At 32.1% G+C, this 18,315-nt stretch overlaps 1 protein-coding gene across 1 annotated transcript; it reads left to right on the top strand.

Annotated features, from left to right (window-relative positions):
- Positions 1-4,949: 4,949 nt before the first annotated feature.
- Positions 4,950-8,101, top strand: LOC145601846 (heavy metal-associated isoprenylated plant protein 22-like). The gene is made up of 3 exons (XM_081657925.1): positions 4,950-5,085; positions 5,485-5,560; positions 7,577-8,101. Exons 1-3 carry the CDS (start codon positions 5,008-5,010, stop codon positions 7,867-7,869), a joined length of 447 nt encoding a protein of 148 aa, XP_081514051.1. The 5' UTR covers positions 4,950-5,007; the 3' UTR covers positions 7,870-8,101.
- The last annotated feature ends 10,214 nt before the right edge of the window (positions 8,102-18,315 follow it).

Raw genomic sequence — 18,315 nt, 5'->3', positions numbered from 1 at the left:
CGTCTAGGGCGCAGGCAACTTCGAACTTGGCCATGTGTTTCTAGATCTCGTGAGTGCGGAATTGTGTTTGTAAAAAGCTAGTTTAGAAATCAAGAGGGAAAGAAAAGGCTATATGAATAAAAACAGAGGTCCAGAACCTTATTTATAGGAAAAATAGTCCGAAAATAGGTAGAATTTGATAAGGAATAAAACTTCACGATGTCGCCGCAAAACGACCTTGTCGTTTGGAAACAAGCTTTGTCGCGTGGCGACAAGGCTTGTTGCGTAGCGACAGGCTTGTCATTTGGCGACAGCCTGGATTTCCACGCGCTTTCAATCACGGAGTCCACTTGTCAATCATAATTGATTTGTAGAGTCCATATTAAAACTGAAATCGTATCCTTACATAAAATAATATTTTATTCCAAGTAAAATTTATCAAAATATAATTATTTATTCTAATTCTGTTAGGATTTAAAAGAACCTTCTAAAGAATTCTAGAAGACTATAATTGATCCTAATAGCTTTAGGAATAATAATTGACATTGGGCTCTCCTCTAGATCATTGGGCCGCATGTAATGATCAAACCGGGCCTAGTTTTGTATTTTGGCCATAACTTCCTCATTATTGGAATTGGCATTATAATATATCGTTGGAAAGCTTGTTGCAAGCCCCATCCAACTACACTATCATTGGACCCTTATCACGGACCAAACTAAACTAGATTGGCTATTTTCATAAAATAGAGTTGGTTTTCGAAAACAAAATGAAATATTTTTAATAAAAACTAACCGCAACACTTGACCTTCCACACTTTCCCTTAATTCGATTATGGTTCGACGCGAAAGGCATTCATCACTGGGTTTGGTTTTTGGGAGACACAATTGAGTGTCTACACCCCCTATCACAGGAAATGATCATTAGAATCTACCAGTCTCCTATCACAAGAAAGGATCATTAGAATCTACCAGTCTCCTATCATAGGAAAAACTAATAGATTAAGTACAGGAACAACTATTAAAAAAAAATTAAATTCAAACTAAAGCATAACCACAAGGCTTCTTAAAGAAGCTACACCAAAAGCTTCAACCGGAAGCTAAAACACAGTAAAGTTTAAATAAATAAAAATGAAACCAGAAGCAAGCGTCCGATCTAACAAACAAAACGGAGGCCGAGAATCAAAGCCAGAGGCAATGGAAAGCCACAAACACGGTGGCGATGTAGCAAGATCAAACAGAAGCAGAGAAGGTCGTGAAGGTGATCGTGCCTGGCAAACAAAGGCGGTGGAGCCCGACTACAACAAAGGTGATCGAAGGATGATAGCAATCGGATGGCGCATATCGACAGACGTTAAGACGACATCCACGAGGCGGAGGCTAGCCGACCAAAACGAAGAGGTTTAGGTGGTGGGAAGGTAGAGAATCAAACAGAGGCGAAAAAGGGCCGACATGCATGATAAAAATAAAAAAAAATTAAAAAAAAAAAACAAGATCTGAAAATCTTGTTGGAGGCGACACGGTGATGGAAACGGCGAAGCAAGGAGTACTTGCTTTAATTCAAAGAAAAATTAAATTAAAAGGAGAGAACATAAGAGAGAAGAAAAACCAAAAGAGATCATCTGAAAGAAAAGAGTTTAAAAAGATGATCAAAAAAGAGAAAAGCAAAAAACAGAGGAGCAAAGGAGATGATTCTAGAGAGAAGGGAGAGGTCTTCTCTCTAATACATTTACTCATCTCATTTCTAAACAAAGTGAATGTCCCGAACGATGCCTTCAAATTGTTATTTTCGTAATTTTCTTTGTCTATTGAGAAAAATTAGACATCTATGATAGTTAATTATTAACATTATTTGAAGAAAAAAAATATTTTTTTAGTTTAGGAATGAAAAGAATAGTTTATGCAAATATTACTTCTACAATGGATAAAATGGATGTAGGTATAAAGTGATGACTATACTATTCTCAGCACGCAAAGAAATTAATATGCAAACCGAGACATGTCTTCACATGCTTCACAGGGCATTTACGTAATGGTTTGCTTATTTCAAGTTCAATTTAGGCTCTTAAAGGCTAAAATGACCCTCAAAACCTTAACTAAATAATTTTTGACATGCAAATTGAGGCATTGGATGTTTAAAAGTACATAGTTATGTCTTTTCCTAAATTAGTTAACTTAATTTACTAATTATTAACTAATAATACTAAAATAAAACGTTGCTGACATTATCAACTTCCCTCCCTATCTTATGTGTCGCTTTCTCATTAAAAAATTTTCCGCCAATGTAATGTATGATGTCATTATTGATTTTTTTTATAATTTTATTTTTAAAAAACAACAATATATGGATAAGCTCAATCATTGTTTTAGTTGATTTTATGGATAATGTCAATTTTTGATTTTTTTTTTCAAAGTACTCATTTGATTATGGAATAAACAAATTAAGAAAAAGAAAAGAATTGAACTATAAATATGTGTAATAATACTGCTAAATGAAAAACATATAGTCAAGATAAAAATTTATAAATTACTTATTTCATATAATATAAATTAGGAAAAAATAGTTATCATCACTATGGTACTGATCTAGTTTTTAACAATGTAAGTCGTGATTGGGAAAAGACAAAAGTACAGGTATACTCGTAAAATGACAAAAAGTTAATAGTATATCAATGAGAAAAGTCAGAGTGATACTAATAAGAATTTTCTAATAAAAAAGGAAGGATTATCGTTACTCCCTCCATATTTGTTTAAGTAAAATGTTTTGATTTTTTGTATTATCAACCTACCTAATCCACAATTTTAGTGATTCATAGTTTTATACTAAAGTATAAATTATAGTCTTTTAGATACTTGCTTAAATCGTTTTAATGGATAGTTTATTAATATTTGTTGTTATAAATTTTTACTTAATGATAATTAAAAAATTATTGATTAAAGTTTTGTATTGATATCTTTGCTAAAAAAAACGTTTCACTTGCTGTAAAAAAAAAGGAAAATTTGATTTTAATAATCCAACCTTTGCGCGATCTTTTTTTAATAATCCGACCTTTTGGTTATTGTACAATAATCCCACATTTACACCCCATTCTATTCTATTAGGCCAAGTGACCTGCTACCTATTGTTCAGGTAATTTTGTTTTTTTGTTTTCTAAATAAGGATTTAAAAAAAAAAAAAATCTTCCCCATCCACCACTTTCTCCTTCTTCGACCACCCCCACCATCTTGCCGCCCCTTCCCGTTCGTTTTCCTTTCGGACCACCCCCTTAGCCACCTTCCTCCTTCCACCATTAAAATCAATCGACAAAAACTCCAACAACCACCACCGTGAAAGCTCGATTAACCTCTTCATCATCATCATCTTCATTTTCACTCCCTCCATCACCACCATTACCCCTAAATTCAACCTCTGATTTCGATTTCAACACCTCTTTCTCTCTCCTAATTGTTGTCCTCATTTCCCCTAAAACCTAAAAATCTGCCATTAAAAACAATGTCTATCTTCCCTAATTCCTCTCAACCTCCATTTCTATGGAACTCAAGCTCCAAAACCCGTCACCCAATTCTGTAATTCAGCAAAAATCCACCTCAATTCTGCCTTAAAAGACATTTCTATCTTTGAACGCGTGTTTATAAGAGCGGCTGCCGAAGGATCTACTTTTTTGGCTAGATTTTGAGGAAAGGTAGGTTGGCTTTTCAGGGTTTCGAGCTTTCGACGAATGTGGGTGGTTTTTTTTTCTGGGTTTCGAGCTTTCGACGGAGGTAGGTAGCTGTTTTTTCTGGGTTTCAAGATTTCGACGGAGTTGGAGATTCCAGGTGGTGGATGACATAAGGAAATAAGGGGAAATGGTGAGGGGTACGGGGAAGGGAGGTGGGCAGTGGTGGAGTGGCCGGAAAGAGAAGTGGGTGGGAAGGAAAGGGAAGTTGGGGTGGCTGCTGGTTGGAAATTATGGAGGAAGGAAGGAGGGCAAAAAATAAAAATAAAATAAAAATAATTCAAAAATAATTATTTTTTAAAATGTAAAACAAAAATTTGGACTAAACAAATATTGACACGTGGCAAGGTGACTTGCTATTGTAAGTTGATAACCGATTTGGCCTAATAGAATAGAATGGGGTGTAAAGGTGGGATTATTGTAGAATAATCAAAAGATTGGAGTATTGAAAAAAGATCGCACAAAGGTTGGATTATTATACCCTCTCCAATGGTAAGACTCAAGTGAGTATTTTTAGGAGAGAGAGGGTATTTTTGCAATGTATGTCAATAATTTGATATCTAAACTTAGCAACTCCAAAAGAAAGTTGATAAGTTTAGATACTCAACTTTGAGTCTCATTTGACAAAAAGTGTGGACCCCTTGTTAATATTCTAATATATTTTGTAATTTATTTAATTTTACTTTTTTCTTTTAATCTTACAATATTTGATATTGAAAAAGAAATGGATTTTATGGGCCATAAATTGAAAGTGACATTTGTATATTTTAAAGAGTCTCATCATTGGGAAATTAGACTTCACATGAGTAGCTAAGTTGAGAAGTAGGTATAGTATCACCATTGGAGGTAAAAAAACACAACTCATTTTGTATTTCAATACTCAAATTTGAGTCTCACCATCGGAGATGGTCTTATAATCAAATTTTCCAAAAAAAAAAAACATACGCACATGAGTATTTGTTTGTTTGTTTGATGCGGTTGAAGTAGAGAAGTGTACAAAACTAAATATAAACCACCAAAAATCGAACCCACATACTCAAATGATAGGGATGTAGGGGTTAAGGTAGCTCACATCCAAAAACGAGTCAAGCATAAAACAATCACCAACTTTATAATTGTTCTTTCTTTCCATTTATATTTTTCCAAATCACAAATCTCTCCTACTCTTACTCTTCTTGTTTCCTCTTCTACCTCCTTCTTCTCTCTGTTTTTCTCTGCTTTGTTTAGATTCCCATAAATAGCAAGTTTCTCAGAAAAAGAATCACAGCAAAAAAAAAAAAAAAAAAAAAAAAAAAAAAAAAAAAGAAAAAGAAAAATGGGGCTCTTAGACCATGTCCTAGACTTTTGTGACGATGTTACCTTCCCTAAGCGTAAGAAACGTAAACCAATGCAGGTAATCCTTTGTTTTCGCCTCGATTTTTACCTTCCTAAGTATTAATTGTCTTTCACATCGTCGCAATAGTATAGTAAAAGTTTAGTACAACACTAAACGTTGTCTCCGTTTAGTTTGTTTTTCAGCTCGGTTTCACCTTCATGTTATCTGTCTATGATATATGACAGTGGATGAGATTTGAACCTATGACCTTCTTCTCATACTAGCTCGAGTATTAAGATTGGTTTTATATTCTATCAGTATGTTCTGTGTAAGGTTACATAGAAAAGCAATGATATGCATAATGACAATGACAATTGTACTGTGAAGTTTAGTCTCCAGTAAATTCTCCCCTTTGTTTTCAGCTCTTTTTTTACCATCCGATTGTTTTTACTAAATTTCATCTCTGTTGATTAACAGACAGTTGAGATCAAAGTGAAAATGGACTGTGATGGTTGTGAAAGAAGAGTCAGAAATGCTGTCACCAATATCAAAGGTAACACTTTTTTTTACCATTGTTTTGCTATAAAAATATCAAAATATATGATACTCATAATCAAGCTACAAATAAATTTATTTGTAGCTTGATTAATGCTTTTGAATGTCTTTTCTGCAAGATAAGTTTACTTTTTATAGAAAGAAAACAAAGATGAGTTGGTTAGATTTTAGTGTTATTCATTACAAGTATATGATGCAGTCCATATAATCAAATTTGAACCAAAAAAAGTGATGTATTTTGTAGTTGAGACAATGAAATTCTTCAATCCCATGTCTAATGAGCACAAACTTGTGGTTTAATGAGGGGATTGCGTATCGCCTTTGGTTTTCCAACTTTGTGCTCTTTACGGTACAAGTGATAAAATCAATTAATTAAATTCGATAACTTTAAAGAACAAATATAAATGTGATTCAATAATTATAGACCCTAAGTGAGTGCGTAAATAGTGTAAGGTATGAGAAGTAAAATGGAGTTAAAACAAATAATAATAATAAAAAAAAATTAAAAATTAAGCAATAAACTATGTAATTGTGACTTGAACTTTTGAAATAGCTTAAAATGAAGCACAAACTTTCATATGTGGCTGGCCACATCGTGTGTCCGGGATTATTTATTCAACCGTGTAGCCCCTGAATAAGTAACAATTGACCGAGTAAACCCTAACTGATCGAGTAACCCTGAATAAGTAACTCCAACCACACATAAAATACGCTGAAAATATAAAGATAGTTAAACTTTGGAAAGAGGAGGGGGTACTTCTTTTGTTTCTTACATTATACGTAGTAAGTTTTTAACATTGATGGTTGTCAATGCTTATTTATTTATTCTTTTATTATTTTTTTTTTACGGTAATGCTTAACTTAAACCATATATATATATAATTATTTATTTACCTATCAACAAGTGAATATTCTTAAAAAGAAAATTACAAAATATTGTTTTTTTGATTTTTTTTCTTTAAAATTAAAATCAATAATCAATCAATCAATAACTATGTACTAAAAGACACACCAGTAATGACAAGTGTTATCTTCTGGTGTGTCCTTAATGTTTTTTTTTTCTTTTTGAATAAAATTCTATTAAAGAAACAAATCTTATACTACTTATAAAATATAATTACTTAAATAATAAAAATTTAACATATCTTTAACACAAATATTTATATGGCTATAAAAAAAGTTCTTAACATAAGTTTGGTAATTTTTTACATCATTTTACACCAAACATATTTTTCATAATCCTTTATTTTGATTAAAATTTATCAACTATATTATTTTTGAATTTTAGTGTATAATGATTGTTTAAGAATGATTATTGAAAATTCCGTGCAAGGCACGCGAACTAACCTAGTAAATATATAAAGTTACATCCAAGAGAGAGGATAGTACTTCGTAAGTAAGAAAGAACAACTTTTGTGGGAACTATATGACCACTTTTGGTATTCTACACTAAAGTGAGAACATGAGTGTCGCGTACTAGTATTTTCTAGTAGGGTATAAAAGGTTTATACTTTTTTAACTTGTCAAATTTCTAAGGTTCGAATCTTAGCCGCTTAGACGACAACCAAAAGCTTCTTTTTTTTCTTTTTTTTTTTTGGACGAAACCAAAAGCTTCTAACAGGACAATAGTGATGACAATAATAAAGAATATTTGTTACATCGTTCATCAACATGGTTGACTTGTATCATTATTAAAAGTACTACTCAAAAAAAAAAAGTCAATAAAAAAAAAAAAATTAATAGTGCTCTAATTAGTTGATTAATGTATACTTCTTAGTGTAAATATTAACCTAGAGTCCTAGTAGTGCTAGTACCATGCATAAACTCACAATCCATATACTGGTTATTTTACGATAAAAATTTCTCCATAGAAGCATTGATTCGATTTTCTATGTGTTGGTGTGCATTATATTATATTGAAATCATATGAATGTGTGCATTTATTCCTTTAGTTCAATTATTAGATTTTTTGCTTGTCGATGGACTAATAATGTGTGCCTTTATGTTGATACAGGTGTGAAATCAGTAGATGTGAACCGTAAGCAGAGCAAAGTAACTGTAACCGGAAATGTGGAACCAAAGAAGGTACTTAAAAAGGTGAAGAGCACAGGAAAGAGAGCGGAGTTTTGGCCATATGTACCATATAATTTGGTATCGTACCCTTATGCTCCTCAAGCTTATGATAAGAAAGCACCTACCGGCTATGTTAAGAATGCACCTCAAGCATTTGCTACTCCTGGTGATCTTGACGATAGATACACTTGGATGTTTAGTGATGAAAACCCTAATGCTTGTTCAATTATGTAATTAATTATAATTAGTGATCGGATTATACTTGTAAGATTTTGATAGTAGCTAGCTTAGATTTACATATATCATGGTATAGATAGCATGTTCCAAAAGAGTGCGGGGTAAGATCTATGCAATCAACATTGCAGTGTATGAGAAATGTATTTAGATAAACAAGATAACGCTATGTAGAATTATGTTTTTTATGCCAACATACTTGTTTTTTTACAATTATAAATTTTATATAAATTATATGACTTTTAATAAATCTAATCTAAAGTATATGTCCTTTTTGATAGAGTAAACTAACCAATTATAAGATTATAATCATTAGTAAAACTATTAGTTGAACTGATCATCTGACATGCATGATAACAAAAGTCAACATAATGACAAGAAATCATGAGTTTAAATTTCATCTTTAATTTAGGGAAAAATATATAATGTTATGATAAGGATTATTCAAGTTTAATTTACAACTAAAATAAGTTTTATTAGATTTAGATCACAAATAAAAAGTTTAAATAAGTTTGGATAAACAAAAATCAGGTGAATTGAACATACGTACTGTACCTTTAGTTTGTTATGAGAGGATTACTTAGTTGCTTAGCCTATTTTTTATATAAAAAAATAAAGTTTTAGTAGATTATTTGCATTTGATAGACTAGTTTCTCAGCACATACATCTAATCATCTCATACAACAAATTTTAAACCTATAGAAAATGGAAACTTAAGAACATTACTTGTTAACCTAACTCAAGAATTTATATTTTAGTTTTTGTTGAAAAAAAAATCCTCAAAATTTAGGTATTAATTAAATCTTAAAGAGTTAGCTTAAGTGTATAGAATTCGTTCATACGGTGAATCTAATAAACTTTTGCATTTTTTTTATATGTACGTTTTATTAAGTTAATCATATCGTGCATTCATACACTATAATTATTACTCCGTATTAGGCTTTGTTCACTTCGCCTTATTTTTGCTGAACCGAAATTAATTTTGCTGAACTGAAATTAATTTTACTGCATGATTAACCATTATATTTCTTCTTTAAAAATACTGATTTTTATAGAACTGAACTTATTTTTACTGAGTTGAAATTATTTTTACTGAAATGAACTTATTTTTACTGAAATTATTTTTACGAAACTGAAATTACTTTTTAATAATATTATTTCTTAAGTTGAAATGAACAGGGGCTTAAGTGTATAGTATTAGTTCATATAGTTAATCGTCTAATGTTTTTTTTTGTTTACACGGTAAAATATTTCCTAAATGATTGGAGCTAATGTAATAGTTTTGAACAATAATTCATGTTAGGACTTATCCTCTTCACTTAAAAAAAATAGTTTTCATAAAATAAATTGATAACCAATTGAGATAAATCTTACAGAGTAATCTAGGCAAAAGCTAACGAACGACTCTAGGGCATTGGATAATACAACTAAAAGTAAAAAAATTAAATTAAACTGAACATTAATTACACCGATCGACGCGTGATTTTGTTATGCATTTCCAAATTAATATCACTTCAGGAAGTATTTTAAATGCTTATCTAACGTTTTTGGAGCGTTTGTTAGCAAGATCCATTATTTTATACCAATTAAATATTTTATATTTAGAAATAATCTTATTAAAACACGAGTTTAATTGTGTCTCCTTACCTATAGATATCAAAGTAATTACATATACACGCTTCATTGATTATTTATTAACCTTTGTATTACATTATTAGTACATCTTTGTCTACAAAACTATCCAAGTTGAGAATTTTCAATATTATCGTAGAAGTTTAATAATAAAATCAAAGTAAACACATACGTAGAAGTTTAATAATAAAATCAAAATTATTGTCATAAGAAAACTCTTCTCCTTAATTTTTGAGTCGTGGTAAGAAAATAAGATGTCCACTTGTATTACTTGAACCTCAAGTAAAAGGTTAATAAACAAAATACCGAGAGTAGAGATGTAGATTACCACCGTGTCAAAGTGTTATTTGTATCGTCTCTTTCAATTCAATCTTTTTAATTCATCAATCTGTTAAAAAAAGTTTGTGTTTATCGGCAATCAATATCCAATAATTTGGGAAGGGATGATGAATCTACACCCCCAAGATCACGTTTCTTGATATTTAAGAGAAGTATAGTTATGTCCTACTTTTTTTAATACTTGCTATATTTTAAGGATTTCACCTCATTTTAAGGTGTATTAAATCATTTGAACTCCATTTTTTAAAAAATTTATTAAAAAGTGTGTGCAAGTATTAAAAAATGAAGAAATTATAAATTAACCTAAGGGTTCGTTTGGTTCGCACAGGGCAATTGGAATGGAATGAACAAAAAGAAAGACAAGGAATGGAATGAAAATACCTAAATTTTTCTATGTTGTTTGTTTTAAAAACAAAGGGAATGAGCCCCACTAATCCCACCACCACACCACCACCATACAGCCACCTAAAACCTTCACTCTTCAACTGTAACACCCCAATAATTCTCCCTTTTCCAAGCCACTTAATTTAAATAAAATAGTGGAGAACCATTGGCATGCTACCGTCACGTGTTAAAACGTTAAGGCTTTATCAAAGTATCGCAGCGGAAAAACAAACTTAAGTCTTTAAAATAACATAGTTTAGAAAACAAATAAGTCAAAGCTTACAAATTGGAACCATATAAGGCCCTTATTTAAAACCAAACCAATATTAAAAATCCAAAACATAAATGAAATTGCAAAACATAAATAAGTTCAACACAAAAATCGAATACTCTCAATCGATCACACCAATCCCTTGACAATGCGTATGTCAAATCCCCGAACTTCACATCATCAAGCTAACCTGTGCGATACTGCTCCCCAATAATACAAGTGTAATAATTGGATCATCACAAGGTCATTGAAAGGCGAAGGTCATGACCAAAAGAAAACACACACAAAAGCACGCAATCAGCAAAGCTGAGTACATACAAGCTACAACTAACGCACAAAACCTAGCATGCTCAACTAATCAAGACTCCACATTTAAACAATTTAATTGACTCAACATACTTTCTGACCAGTTCTAAACACTTGACTCTTTATATTTAATTAATTAATTTAATTTGGAGTAAGCAATAGACGAGGTTGTCCAATCCACCAAACATTTTGGTCTTAAATGACCATTTGAAATAAAAGTTTAGCGCGATGTAAGAATGGGCGCGACTCCATTCTCACAAAGTTAGTCTAGGATCCCATCTAACTTTCACTATAAAATAAAATGTAAATACCAAAAGAGAAGAGGACATGTTGATCAAACAAGCTTCGAAAAGCCACGGGCTACCACCGTGTACCCCAACTCATAATTGTCAATACTCTAGAAGTGCACGCTTTCCAGAGTTTTATTGCTCATCCATGTTTCACTTTACGTGATTACAATTTTAATTAATAGCCGACTAAATCAAGAAGACCATACATAACAATCATACATCAATTCATTTTTAATCTTATTTAGGACAATGGTGATCACATCACAAGTTGACCTTTAATTCCATTAAACTTCTAAATTATCCAAAATTGTTGAGCATAGTCAACTCACCTAGCCATTCGGCTTAATCCACCTTTACTCAACATACTTATAAGTCATGATTGAGTAATAAATAAATAAATGATAACCTTGTGGAATAATTAATAAATTTATTCCACTTAAACCATTCAATTCCAACCCTTTAATAATCCAAACATGGTTAATAAACCAATCCAATAAAAATATGCTTGTATCGACATTCCATACAAACAATTAATCCAATATAATTCAACATGTTTGCATCCATAATTCCATACAAACATAATCAATTCACCAAAACATGTCTCATAAACATAAGAACATGAATTAAATCAATGTGTAACCAAATAATTTCCATCCAAGTGTTCCCTAATCATGAAACTAAGTTCTTTCCTTTTGGTACCTAAACATGATACTACTTATAACAAAGTAGACATGTACGTACCTCGTAGACCTGGCAAACAGGTCATTCGGGTCGGGTTCGGGTCGGGTCAATTCAGGTCGGGTCAAGTTCGGGTCAACAAATGTTCGAGTCGGGTTCGGGTCGAGTCGGGTCGACTCGGGTTTCGGGTCAAATTCAGGTCAGCACTTCGGGTCAAGTTCGGGTCAGGTCAAGTTCGGGTCGGGTTAAGTTCGGGTCGGGTCAATTCGGGTCGAGTCTTTTCGGGTCGGGTCAATATTTAGGATCAATTTTCGGGTCAATTTCGGTCGAGTCAACTCGGGTCGGGTCTATTCGGGTCAAGTTTGTGTTGGGTCACCAATATAAATTCACTTAAAAAAAAAATAGTTGGAAAATAAAGTAAAATCGTTAAAAAAAAAAATCGTGAGTACCTATTACTTAGAAAATAAAGAAGCCTTAAAACAAGTAATTAACCATTTCATCCTATTCTCTTATTATTCGGGTCAATTCGGGTCGGGTTGATTGGGGTCAATCAATTCGGGTTAAAATTGGGTCGGGCCACTTCGGGTTTCGGGTCATTTTGGGTCGGGTCAAGTTCGGGTTTCGGGTCAATTTCGGGTCAGGTCATTCGAGTCGGGTCACTTCGGGTCATCGGGTCATGTTCGGGTCAACTCCATTTCGGGTCGGGTTCAGGTCGGGTCGGGTTAGTTCGAGTTCGGGTCATTTTCGGGTCAATGATTTCGGGTCAACTTCAGGTTACGGGTCGGGTTATTCGGGTCGGGTCAATCGGGTCGGGTCAGGATTGCCAGGTCACTACCTCGTATAAACAATCCTTTGTGCCACTTTTAATCACTTAAAATTCTCCTATGGAATAATCACTTCCTAGAAAACAACCAACAATTAATAATACTAACCCAAGTAATTTCCAACAATATAATATGATGAATAACCTCTTAAAACTTCAATAAAAACATATATTTATGCTTAATTAACTTTAAATATAATTAATTTTATTAATCAAACTCAAGGATAAAATTTTAAGCATAACAAAAACTTCGTTAAAAATCAAAAACTGCCCGAAAATCATATTTAGAGGCTGAATTTGGCCACGAGATGGTGGTTCTTACTACCAACGGTAGTGAGTCCTTCTTAAAACGTTGTTTCCACTTGAAAAACACTACTTTTTTTTCAAAATCGGATGACTTCAGAACCTGATCGGGATTAAAACGAGATTAATATTAACGAACCGAAATCTAAACATTAAAACACGAATTTACGTGTTCAAAATAATCTGGAATTAAGTTAAACTAATCATTATTTATAATCACCAAAATTTCAAAACATCATTACTATAAAAGCCCTAAATCAATTGTTCATAAAAACCCTAAAATCATGATAAATCAAGGTTTAAACCCTAATTTATACATTATATGAAATCTGAAATTTTGTATTTAAATAAAACATATTAATATTCATAAATTTATAATCGTTTGCAAATTATATGCATAATCAAATCATAGTAACAACAATTTAAGAACAATATTGAAATAAGGGTTAATACTTGAATCAATTTAATCAAAACAAAAGAGAAAAGGAGAAAGAAAATAAGACTAACCTTTTGTGTGGGGAAATTTTTGGATGTATTTAGTATTTATAGGAGAGAGGGTAGTAGGGTAAGTAGAGATATTGGGCCTCATAAAATTAATGGGTCAATTAAGAAAGTAAAGTGGGTTTGGTTTGTTTGTTGGACATAAATTACAGAAGGAAGGTTCATAAAAAGTTCTTTGTAATAAAATCGTTTATGATCCCAAAAATAATTCGAAACTTTGGAAATTAAATCCTAGAAAAATACAAATAAATATCATAAATAAAATATAATTTCATTTATAATATATTTAAAAATATGGGGGATTACATCAACGTTTCCAGCCACCAAACCACTCGCCGCACCTCCCTCATCGTTCGCCTCCCTTCGTTGGTCATCCCTGCCCCTCGCACAGCTCTTCCCGCCCCTCAAAAATCCAAACTCAGCCTCGAAAAACTTACCTCAGCCTCGAAAAAACCCTAGAAACCCTTCTCCCTCTCCGTAAAACTCGTCGACCACCCTTCCCCCACCCTCGAAACCCTAGCGCCTAGGGTTTCGAGGGTGGTGGGAAAGGCGGCTGACGGAGTCAAGAGGAGGGAGAAGAGTTTTTAGAGTTTGGCGGTGGCTGTGGGAAGTTTTACGGGGGAGGGGGCAGATTTGCGGGGCGAGGGGAAGGGCGGCAACGGTCAGCTGGGGAATGGCGGAGGGGTGCGGCGACTGTCAGGGGAGGAGCGGCGGTGCGGTGGGTGATTTTCCGGTGATGAGAATAGGTAAGAGGGTGGTGCTATGGTGGTTTGGTGGTGGCCAGGGAGTGAGAATGGAAAAGTCTAGGGGGGTGGGGAATGAACTTAGAGGGAAGAGGGGAAAGAGAATGGGAAAAATGGTCTAACAAACAACAACAAAGGGAATAAGGGCAGTTGATTCCCATTTCCTTTGATGATTAACCCCAACCAAACGACCCCTAAATTTATTTCTACCTCGAGTTAATTAATAGTTGCATACTTTTTTCGGCTTTTATTATTGTTAAGTTTTGAAGTTTACAATATTGTGGTGATAAACTGTTACAATTTATTATTTTATGTGAATTATATATAATAATAGAATTTTTTTTTTTTAAATGGAATAGGGAGGGGTGATTTCATTAAATAACAATAGTCATTTGGCACTTACAATCATCCCTTAAGAAATCTAAATTCTCAATGCAAGAATTAAATACCCCTAAACTAATGACATCGTTTCTGAACTGCTCCTGGATAATTTTAGATGTCTTTGCATCGTTCTAGGCAGAGCTCCATTGATGTACAGTCGCAAAAGAGATAAAACTTGATTGGTCATCAAGATCTGCAAATTTGCAAAACGAATCTTCTAAATCTGCACCCTTATACCAACAAACGCCGCGCGCGCATTTTCACAAATTTTCTAGATGAATCTTCTAAATTTGTATCCCTGCACACACTAAAACCAAACAAACAACAATACTAAACCCTACATGGAGGTTCTGACTATAATCACCATACTGATGGAGATCTTTATTGGCCAAAAATATTAAATTAAAGAAGAATTTGTCGATGGCAGCCTCTAAGTTTTAATATTGTGGCTAGGTTTAAGAGTAATAATAGAAAATATTGTCAAGTGTGATCTTATTAATAATAAAAAGAATATTGCCAATAAATGTATTACTTAAAATAGTATTAAGTTGGAATGTATGACAAAATCAGGTGTTGATAGGTGTAATTAATGTTAATTTTACTTTAATATTTTCACTTTTATTTTGATCTCTTATCTAACGCCTAGACGCACAAGTTAGCTTCAAATACTCCCTCTGTTTTTTTATATGCATCAGTTTAACCGGCACATTTGCCGAGACGCTACTTTGACCATAAATATTTTTAATTGTGTATTAGTAATATAAAAATCGTAACAAAATTATATTATGAAACTAGACATTATGACGAATCTAATGATATATAATATAATAACATTTATTCATTTTTTAGAGGTGAAAAAATTAAGTCAGCCATGGTATGTGAATAGTGCAATTGTCAAAGTGATGCATATAAAAAAAACGGAGGGAGTATACTCATAGCCCTTAAGGATACATGTAAGCATTAAATATACTACAGAAATTTGTTTAAATTTAGAAAATCATGACAAAATATACACTAGTTAGACTGATTTACGAGTGTTTTTGTCATGAATTCCTAATTTTATACACTTTTCAGAGTGTATTTAATGCTTATATGTAACCCTAAATGCTATGTATAGTATACCCTAAAAAATATTAATAGTTAAAACAGTTATAACAATTGCAAGAAAGATAAACAAAGCCCACGATCGATTTAAATTGACAAGAACATAAATATTACTCCCTCCGTCCCTTATTGATAGTCCCTTATGTCCAATTTTAAATCCCAGAATGATAGTCCCTTTTGCTTTTTTCAAGTACCATTTGTATTAAATTTTTTACCAAATTCCCTTCAATTAGCAACAATATATATTTATGCAAATTTAACTTTACCATGTAAATTTTGTTTTTCCATGTATTATTATTACTTTCTCTCTCTACATTTTTGCATATCCAATGTAAATTTACATTTCCAATGTACTTTTATCACTTCTTATTTATATTTATTAATTCCTGTGAAAAAATTACCCATGAGGGACTATTAAGGCCCCGTTCTCTTCACCTTATTTTTGCTGAACTGAAATTATTTTTATTGAAACAAAATTATTTTTGCTAAACTTAAATTATTTTTCCTGAACTTAAATTAATTATACTAAACTGAAATTATTTTTGCTAAACTAAAATTATTTTTACTGATTTTCTATTATAATCCTTCTTTAAGAAAACTGTATTTTACTGAAATGAACTTATTGTTACTGAACTGAAATTATTTATATTGAACTGAACTTAATTTTACCGAACTGGACTTATTTTTACTAAAGTGAAATTATTTTTACTTAATATTATTTTTTTAAGGTGAAGAGAACTTGCCTAATAAGGGACAGAGGGAGTATGTGTTTATCGCAAAAACTAACCAATAATTTGGGAAGAAATTAATGAATTCACGCCCCCCAAATTACCTAAGTTATAGTTAACAAGAACCTTATTAGTTAACTTCATCTCTGCCACGAATTAATGGTCACATATAAATTCCTTCATTTTTTATATTGAATTGTTCAAAAGAAGAAAGTTAATATTATATTATCTATACCTACATATACATAATTATTTATGGTTGATTCTATGGTAATCATCCTTAAAATAACTACCATTATACTAAGGGCCTGTTCACTTCAGCTTAATTTCAATTCAGTTCAGTTCAATTCACCTCCAATCAGTTCGGTTCAACTCCTAATTTTCTTCTCACATAAAATATTTAATTCAGTTCAGTTCAGCTAGTTTAGTTCCGTTAATTTTAGTTCAGTTCAATAAATGTGAACATGCCCTAATTTTTATTTGCTGATTTAGATTTATTTTCTAATGTCAAAATAATTATAAATCATTTATCTAATTTTAAAATTCATTTATTAATTTGGAGATAATTTTGATTTTTTTTTTTGTAATTATCCTACTTAATTTTCAAAATTCAGTTTTTATTATTATTGAAATTAAAAAATGAATCATCAATTAATTATAAAAATATAAAAAATTAAAAACTAAACTTTAAAATTATGAAAAAAATATTTATATTTTATTTTGACATAAAAATAAATAAATAAATAAATAGCCAATGAATAATTAGTATAAATGTATAATGATAACCAATAAATAAATTAGTACTCCGTATAATATTAGTCATTTCCAACGTGAGAATATAACTTATCAATTTTTTCCACTACCATCCCTGTGAAGCCAAGTCGATGCAAGATTACTACCACAAGATTGGCGTAATTCTATACGTTTATAGTGAAATAAGCAAGTAATATTATTCTTTCATCATCTTATTTTTTTTTTTACTTTATTTGGGTATCCAAAAAGATAGAAGAATAATATTTTTGAGACCACCAAACTTTTTTCTATCATCTTTAGCCAGCCAAAAATAACTTTTTTGAACTAGCTTTACTTGATCAGATTTCAAAAAGAAGCTTTAAACCATTAAACCAAGGTGAAGCTTCGACCACTTTTGCTTATCCTCCAAGTTAAATTGATTGTCTAGTGGATTATGTACGTGTTTTGTTAATATGAAATAAAAATGAAAAACAAGGCGAATATAAAGGAAAATTTGTCAAGAATAAACCAACATTTGTGGGTTTAGCTCAAAGTAAGCCAAGCTATTAATTAACTCAAAATAAGTCAACTTTTATTAGATATTTTCTAAAAATGAGTCAAAACCTGTTGGATTAGTTAAGGTAAATTATGACACGTATCATTATAATTACGTGGTTGGTCCTTTTTGAAATAAAAATAATTAAAATTTGATTTTTTGAGTGATCAATTAAAAAAAAATTAACAATCAAAAAATTATATTTAAAATCTAAACAAAAAAAAATAAATGAAAAAATCTCAGACACCACACACTGCCAGCCCCCTCCCCCTTCCAGTAGTCGGCAACCACCTCTCTCTTTCTTCGTTGTCGGTGACTACATCCCCTCCCTCTCCCCATTCCCTTCCTTGAACCAACCCTCAAACCCTAAACCCAATTCTCAAACCCATTCCCGTACCTTTGTGAAGCGCAACATCCATGGTGGGGAGAAGAGCGTCGACCGGGAGAAAAGCGGCGAGAGCATGAACGAAGAGTGAACGAGTATGTTGGGGATGTAGAGGAATAGTGAAACAAATGAGTATGAGAAGGCTCGAAAATAGCGGTCAACGAACGGCAAAGTTTGGGTTTGGGTCAAATCAAACGACGGCACTTTAATCTTTAATGGCGGTTGACGGCGGCGGCAATGTATTCATGGGTGGTGGAAAGTGGGTGATGGTGGATCTCGGGTTCAAGTGG

This window comes from Chenopodium album, chromosome 21 (assembly GCF_948465745.1).
Source record: "Chenopodium album chromosome 21, dcCheAlbu1.1, whole genome shotgun sequence".
In the NCBI taxonomy this organism is placed as follows: Eukaryota; Viridiplantae; Streptophyta; class Magnoliopsida; order Caryophyllales; family Amaranthaceae; genus Chenopodium; species Chenopodium album.
Note: the sequence above shows the minus strand (reverse complement) of the source record. Positions and strands in the feature narration are given on the sequence as shown.